General features: G+C 43.9%; 2 protein-coding genes across 2 annotated transcripts in view; one reads left to right on the top strand and one right to left on the bottom strand.

Moving 5' to 3' along the window:
• Positions 1–1,712: 1,712 nt before the first annotated feature.
• The window catches only part of LOC106811029, a 31,752-nt gene continuing 24,764 nt past the window's right edge, over positions 1,713–8,700 (bottom strand). Inside the window, exons 3-4 of the mRNA XM_014814546.1 lie at positions 3,341–3,460; positions 1,713–2,518 (exon numbers count right to left, since the gene is read on the bottom strand). Of these exons, the coding sequence (XP_014670032.1) occupies positions 2,368–2,518; positions 3,341–3,460 (271 nt within the window). The 3' untranslated portion in view covers positions 1,713–2,367. The remainder of the gene's footprint in view (positions 2,519–3,340; positions 3,461–8,700) is intronic.
• On the top strand, positions 6,777–8,624 carry LOC106811028 (macrophage mannose receptor 1-like). The gene has a single exon (XM_014814545.1). The coding sequence runs from the start codon at positions 6,943–6,945 to the stop codon at positions 7,591–7,593; it is 651 nt and encodes a 216-aa protein (XP_014670031.1). The 5' UTR covers positions 6,777–6,942; the 3' UTR covers positions 7,594–8,624.

Genomic DNA, 8,700 nt, shown 5'->3' with positions numbered 1-8,700 from the left:
GTGTGTGTGTGTGTCGTGTGTGGTGTGTGGTGTGTTGTGTGTGTGTGTGTGTGTGTGTGTGTCTACGCTGTTGTGCTGTGTGTGTGTGTGTGTGCTGTGTGTGGTGTGTGTTCCGTGTGTGTTTGTGTGTGTTGTGTGTGGTGTGTGTGTGTGTGTTGTGCTAAACATGTTATGTGTGTGGTGTTGTGTGTGTGTGTTGTTGTGTGTGTTGTGTGTGTGTGCTGTGTTGTGTGTGGTCTCTGGTGTTGTGTCTGTGTGTGGTGTGCGTTGTCGTGTATTCTTACAGTGATTGTGCTCACACGTCTAATTAATTAAATGGTTTTGCATGTATTCGGAAATTTAATATATAGACTGAACAAACGCATTGAGGTCATTGAGATGAAATCTATTCGAGCATTTATATGCTCACCACAGACTTTTGCACACTTGTGAACTTAATGCGAATTACACTTACCGCCCACGTGCTTATCACATATAATACCATATTATATAATATATATAAATATATATATATAATAATATATATATTAATATCGCGTTAGTATATTAATCTATATCGTTTGTTATATATCATTATTGCTAATTGTACTGAATGTTCCACTTCATAAACACCAACGATTATATTACCCATGGGGTCGCGAATAGACGTCACACAAATTACGCAAAACAATTTAAAACTCATACGCTTAATTGACTCGTTGGGACGAGTGCAGTCGGCAATAATTCAACGAATATTAGACGTAAAACTCAGAATTTCTGCTGAATTTGTTCTTAAATTATGCGCAACGCACCGAGACATACGATTATCGAATGAAGCCGAAATGAAAACGTCGAAAGGAATTTGAGAAAGTTTATTTTCAATGCATGTGTTACAAAATTTGAAATTGTAATTTGTCACCCGTCGTCTAGCCTAACAGGCTGCATATGTTGCCACATTAATTATAGTTAGATTGTCCAGTTTTCAGATTTCCTTTTCACATAATTGACGACGGCCTACGCTAGCAACGTGTGTACACACGAGCTAAATTGCCCAGCTAATACAATAAAGTGTAAAATGTCCTTTTTCACGCGTCAATATTTTTACGGTAATGCAAACAATTCCGCATATTGATATTTCCTGTAATAGTTGAACAAGGGGCGCTGCAAGCGCCGCCGATAACTGGAACTGTAGATATAGTTCTCCATTAATTACATGTAATAACGTAAAAAGCCCATCTACACCTAAAATAGCAGATATATAACAAGAATAACTTTCAGAAATATGTTAGTTGTCAATGTAAACAGGTAGTAAAAGCATACGTATACATAGCACAAATGTACGCGCACACACACACACACACACCACACACACCACCACACACACACACACAACACACACACCACACACACACACACCACACACACACGACGACGCACCGCACGCAACGCACGCACATAAACACACCACGCACACACACACACACGCAGCACACAACAACACCACACACACACACTAAACACACCACACCACATCACACAAACACACACACACACACACACACACACATGTACCCCCCCCCATACACACACAAAGCGAAAGAGAGAGTGAGAGAGAGAGGGAAAGAGAGGAAGAGAGGGAGAGAGAAAGAGAGAGAAGTGCACGCATTCCACACACCGTTTAAATGTATAACTCGCGAAATGCCAATGCTAACAAATACAGCAAAGCTGCGTCATTATTTTCAACAACGTTGTATTTTTATTTAAGGTATAGCTCATCTAAATTAATTCACCTCATTCCTTAGTTTAAATTGAAAATCGAGCAAACTCGCAACTATTCCTAAAAAACAGATTCACAACCGAAATCCACTAATCCTATGCACCCAAGGAAACAAAACAAAACAACAAAGCGTTAGTATTAGCCGATATTACCGAAAACCGTTTATCGATTAGATTCTCACCACGAACTGATGTACAAAGAGCGATTCTTCACCCAACGGTTATAGATTCTGCGAACTTTAATCGAATATTTATCACCGCGTATGCACGCTTGTGCACGACTTACGGGTTTGTATAATATTATGTGCGGGGTAGACAGACACACGTGCAACAATACATGGAAGGCGGCAACGCTGTAGTCCAGTTCTAGTACAAACACCAAGGTTGTGGTGCTATTAGCACTTTGTTCTATCGTAACTTTGACAAGTTCCAGCCGCGCGTCACCAAGAGACTGGGTCTTGCTCTCCGTCACCGTCTGTTGGCGCTACCTAGCGGGTCGACACTGCCGGTCGTTTCGCTTGAGTCATTGTTTCATGTTACTGTGTCGCGCGGAAGTGGTGTCCCGCGTGTGCGAGTGAGATGTCACTGCGATGTGTCAGTGCGTGGCGTGGTCTAATTCATGCGCAGTGTTTCTTTTATCGTGCTGCGGCGTTGCCTCAGGTAGGGTTTCCACAGCCCCATCATAGCTTTCACTAGCTGCGTGTTGGGCGGGATTTGCGGTCTATCGTAGCTGGACGCTGCTGCCACCTCGCGTCGATTAAGTCTGAAAAGTTTCGTTATGTTACAATGATTTCTAACGAAGAAATGGATTATTGTTCTGAGTAAACAGTTACGTCTCACCAATCGAGTATTTTCGACTTGGTATGCTATGATATCGTGCATATTGTTATACAAGTCAGTGAAACGTTGGGAAATGTCATATATACACAATAGTTTGTTCTAGAAATATTTAAAATTCACCGTGTCATATTTCAAAGTACAGATGTAACTATTTCTTGTCTATCAATTTTCTTTTTCTATTTGTGTTACTTGTACACTGGAAAAATCAGTCCCGATATAAATAGTGACCCTAATATGTCTAAAGGGAGTAGAGGAGTGCGACAATTACATGTTTAGTGAATAACGGTAGGGAACGTTAACGTTAGTGGGTTAGTGAAGCACGCACGCACGCACATTGCACACAACCACCTCACACACATGCGCGTACACACATAATAACACACGCGCGGATGTGCACACAACACACACGCGCGCGCAGGTGCGTGCTCAAATTAGAAAGAGTGCAAAATTATTTTTTCACTTATTAAAGATGATAATTCGATACTAGCAACTTCAAAATTAAAAATATTAATCGCGGTTTTATAAGTGCGTGAGAGGAAAGAAATTGAGAGAAGCAATCTGACGAGATTGAATAGGAGGATGAGAGGAAGACGAGGTAAGTAAGGGAAGGAAAGGGAAAGAGAGCGAGTAAATGTAAGCAAAGTGATGAAGAAAGATAGAGAGAAGATGTCTCCGGTCAACTGTACTTATTACTATAACTAGTAAAATAGATCAAAGTACCAGGACTAGCTGATCATTATTATACCTGTCAAAATATTCGAATGCTGCGTTATCAAGTTCACTGTAGATGGCGCTGCCAGGTGACTTGAGATCACGCGTAACTAAGCCGTAGAGTTTATCGTTCGTGTTCGTGTTCGCGTTGTACCTACACGAAGAAAACAACTAATTAGGCCAAATTAATTAATTAAATGGGACTGGATGACACATGACCCGCTACAGGCTCATCGGTTATGCGGCGTCAAGCATCTGCACACAATCGACAGTTTTCGCATATAGAGATCAATGGTATCAGGACTAGATAATAGGGAATTCCCTATTATCTACTCCTGATGGTATACAACAAAATAATTTTTTTAATAAGTTTTATTTTACTATCATTGATATTATTTGAAAGGGGCCACTTATTTTTGAGATGCGGTATTAGACCATTTTAATAATTTGAAAACCAGATACCAGATAAATTTTTAATGATTCGGGAAGAGAAGTCAACCTGATATGGGAATTATTATTTTATTTTAAAAGTAGGAACTGATTTTTTTTTTTCTTGGATACTGGAAATGCCCCCATTCCCTCTTTTCATGTGCTTTCAATTCACATTTATCTGCAAGAGACACGATTTTCGTCACAATCAATATATTTAACACTCCCGACAGTTTTCGCATACACAAAGAAGTAAACAATATAAATACAAATTCTGTTCACGATCGTTGATATTATGTGCTTTCACTTTACATTTCCCTGGAAGCGACACGATTTTCATTCCATACGCTAAGTGTATTATTGTCTTCCAGGCAAAAGCCAGCGCCTCGTGGCTGTTGCAAATATATATATCACCGCCCTAATAACTCGGCGAGGGATCAATACGCGATGAATAAGTAAGGGGTCGAATGTGCGCGGTCGTAGATAACGATCACAGTTCTACGTCTCGCACGCCAGATGTCATTTCCCTGCGCGTATGACAACAGCCATCTGCGATACCTCGCACGTATTTCGCAAAGCATGCAAAGTGACGATGGGGGGGGGCTGAAGTGAGAATATAAATCTCCCGCCCATCGCGAGTTCAGAACCAACTAGAGGGCTGTCTTCGCTGCAAGAGCGAACACTGTATTTGGCAATACGGGCAGCCGATAAGATTGGTGGAATCACAATAACAATACATTCTCACCGTACCAGGCACCTCTCGACACGACTGTACTCGTTAACTCGACTCGATTCGACTCTACTCAGAATAACTCTGCTGAGTCTGCTCTCCGAGCAACCAACAACGTCGCTTTTTTCTATCCGTAATCAGTTAGCCCCGTACGTGACCGAAAAAACACGTCATAACACGCCCGTGTGCACAGTTTCACACCCCCCCCCCCTCTGTTGGTAGCAGGCGATGGTTATTGATCGATAGGTGGCAGCACTGTACAGTCACACTGTCCAGGCTGAAATATGCAACAATGCACAGGCATTGTTTCAGTTATCCTTTATTACAATGCACACTGCACTTCCTTTAATTTTAAAGGGAGAGTTTACTCTAGGTTCTAGGGTTATTTTCAGCTAATTTAGGTTATAATTACGCTACATAAAACGTTTCATGGTTCAATCACCATTAGAAATATTATTAAAAAATGTTTTAAAACTAACGACTACAGTTTGATTACAACGACGGTGGCGCCACTCAAAGCGCACGATCTGATAAGTTGCACAAAACCACTTTCCAGTCAAGGGCTACAGACCGAGGGTGTTTCTTATTTATTTATTTAAAAGCAAAAGGATTGTAATATCTTATAAACGACATATAGTTTCAGTTAAATAGCATTTAGGTATAAATATAATTGCACTTTTGTGATTACCTCGGTCTGTAACCTGCAAAATAAATTGTCAAATACGCAACTTTTTCGGGGTGGCAGCACGGTCGCGGGTGTCATGGCGCCGTTCAAATTTCGTAGCGTTGATGTGTAAATAATTATAACAATTAAATTAGGTATCTGGTAACAAATACCAAAGTTAATACCATAGTTAAGGAGGAGATGCATGTCTAAGAAATTTGTGGAAAAAGAATAATAATAATAAATAATAATAATAATAAAAAGAAGAATTCGTGGAATAACAATATGTTGGCCAACATTGCCAAATACAATTAAATGCATTCACACCGGAATCGACCTGTATTATGTAAGACGCATTGAAAATGCACATCACGATAACAGTTGACCAATACTACTATTGGTATACTAGTACTAATATTAATACTAGTACTAATACTAGTAGTAGTATTGTAGTAGAGTAGTAGTGGTATAGTAGTATAGTAGTATAGTAGTATAGTACTAGTATTTATAGTACTAGTACTAGTATGGCTGTACTAATGTGCTTGTTTTTATGGCGTGGGGTATAGAGATCGGGCGTGCGTAGTTTAGTGTAGCGAATATATGATCCGTCATAAACGATAAAAGATTTATGCGTGCACTGACGTCTGTCAACAACGCCCCGCATAGATTCAAAGCTTCATAGCTTTCAAGCGCGCGCGTACACAAATATGGAAAGCGCCATATAATCATTCGAATATTCTCAAATGCACCCGTGTACCATTGTCGTGTTTGCGCAACGCGCTGATGGACGATAGACGGTGAAAAGAAACCCGACGCGTGAGAGGTCACGGCCGATTCTCATCGCGAGCGATGTGACGAACGTCGTTGAAATTCCTATACGACTTCGGACGCGCGACTACAAACGCTTTCACATTTTCGATTAATAACAAGAGGCGCGATCTCGGCTCACTCGTCACTTTGCATCAGCCACGATGACGCATGCAGTTCGAAACGAACAAACGAAAGTGATCTCGCCGGTAAAAATTTGCAAAAATTTTCAAATCGGATGTAATCGGTTCCCGATCGGCTCAGCGAACCCCTAGCGGCGACCCCGCGTACTAGCTTACGTCACATCACACCAGTGCCTTGTCGTCGAGAGTTACAGACGCTACTGGTGACCCCGGATCTCTGGTATAGAACTGATTTAATAATCGCAGGACTGCGTGGTTGACGCTCGTAAGGAACTGTGAGTATTGCCTGCAACAACGCACGTACTGGGAATCTGTGCGTTGACGCAAGTTGTCGGATGGATGTCACTAAAACGCATTAGATTCGTACCAATCTTTTCTATAACTTGCTTGAAGTCCATCGAGCTGTTCTAGTAGGTGCTGATGTATATATGTAATCTCTGCGCGGGTAGGTGGGTGCATGTGCCTGCGCATGTGTGCGCGTGCATGTGTGTGTATGCGTGCGTGCGTGTATTCTTCGTAGATGCGTCTAAATTAATCTCGCTCTTTTTACGGCCGTTTCCATTCTCAATAGCTAAGCTATTGATCATGAGCTCCTAGCTCGGAGAGCAAATTTGTTACTGACTTCGCGCATTGCGTTGCAATCAGTACTTATTTGCCATAATCTCTTATTTTCCACGTAATATCTGTATGCGCGACTTGTAATCCGCGTGAGCGCACTGTCATGCTCGCACTGTTATAGCTCTTGCTGTTATCTCTATTCGTATAGGGTGCTCGCGCGCGTTGGAAAACGAGGCAGCATAGGCTAACGCAATCTCTGCGGGGAACAACGCTTCTCTAACGATCCCAGTCTCTCGTCTCCCAGAATGCACAGCGTGATGATAATCCCGTTACCGGCAGTTATCGTCATCGTCGCCGCCGTCACCGCCGTCGCTTCCGGCGCGCAGTGGACACCGGCGCCGGACGACGGCGCGCAGAGCATGCAGACGATTCACGTCAACTGCGACTGCGACAAGACGGGACCCTGTCCCGCCGCCGCTCCACCGCAATCGTCAACGTCGTCGTCATCGCCACCGCCGCGATGCCCGGACGAGTTCATCTCGGTGAACAACAGCTGCTATCGCTTCCACTCGCTGCCGACGACGTGGCGCGTCGCGCGCGACGTCTGCCACTATTACGGCGCCGAGCTGGCCGCCGTGGAAACCCGCGAGGAGAACGCCTTCCTACACTCGCGTTTCTACGAGGAGTTCGTGCGCAAGCGCGAGTACGACACGAGCACCGACGCGCACTACTTCTGGGTGGGCGGCACCGACGAGCGACACGAGGGCTACTGGGCGTGGGCGGGCAGCGGGGAGCCGATCCATTTCGAGCTCTGGGCGAGCGACCAGCCGGCGGCGGGCAGCCGCGATCAGAACTACCTCTGCATCGACCTGTGGACGGGACTGTGGCACGATCACCTCAACACGCGACCGCTGGGCTATGTGTGCGAAATGGCCGCTACCCTGCCGCCGCTGTAGCGTGGTAAACGCTCCCCCCATGGGAAAACGCCCCCGTGTACATTGCGCATGGGCATAGGCATGTCTAGCAAGGCGCGTCGTAGTTATGACTCGGAAGTAACCTTTGCACATGCGCAATGTAAGGAGGGGCGTTTGTCACGGTGGGATGTATACCATGCTACACCGCCTCCGTCATAACGTGGCGGGCGGTTCGTATCAGTTCGAATTCTCGTATTCGCGATCATGTCGATTCGGATGTCTTCTCTGTATTTACGCTTGCGAATGTAAGGTATTCTGCTCTCGTCGTTCGTCGTGTATGTAGCCTCGATGCGTTTGCACAGTAAGTACGTGTAGAATACAACACAGGTAGACGCGGTTTGCGCTACGGGCTGGTTAATGCAACAGGTTTGATGCGATCGCGTGCGCGTGAATTTCGCTTCGCTCAGACGCTCGTTACGTCGATGCAAATATTTGCACTAAATACGCTACCCTTGTGACGTCACGATATTAAAACATCTGGCTGCGGTGTATCTTGTTTACAGATGGCAGCACTGCATCGGCGAGTAATGTTAGCAGCGATGGCAAATACATCTTACTGAAGTTCGATTACTTCACCGCCGTATTTCTATGACACGTGTGCTATTTGTTCGCAGCATACTTTTTGTCAACCAACCTCATTTTTAAGCTAGCCTGGTTTATTTACCCTGCTAGCTTCTTTACGCAGCTAGATTCTCAGGTTCACGATGTGAACCCGCTTACCAAAATGGAGTCGAGATAAGTACCGCTTAGCAATGTTTAGTAGCAAAACGGATCGCTTTTAGATTACGCGCAAGTATTTCATTTTCGTTTATTTGTTTGCATCGTTTTTTGATCACTTTTCGTTTATTGATTACTATTTTTGAAGCTGCAGTCCGCATGTTTTACAGATCGTAGAAATAACGTTTAAAAATCGGTGGATATTCATGGTGGTGGTTAATTATAGCATTGGATTTCCTGTCCATATTTTATGTATTTCTGCTGGAAATAAAGGAAATGCGCGGTCTTTAAATTCATCAAATTAATATTGTATGATTTCAACCACACACACACACACACACACGCACGCGCACGCGCACGCGCACGCGCACG

This window comes from Priapulus caudatus, unplaced genomic scaffold (genome assembly GCF_000485595.1).
Source record: "Priapulus caudatus unplaced genomic scaffold, Priapulus_caudatus-5.0.1 Scaffold497, whole genome shotgun sequence".
NCBI lineage: Eukaryota > Metazoa > Priapulida > Priapulimorpha > Priapulimorphida > Priapulidae > Priapulus > Priapulus caudatus.
This window is presented reverse-complemented; position numbering and strand designations above follow the sequence as displayed.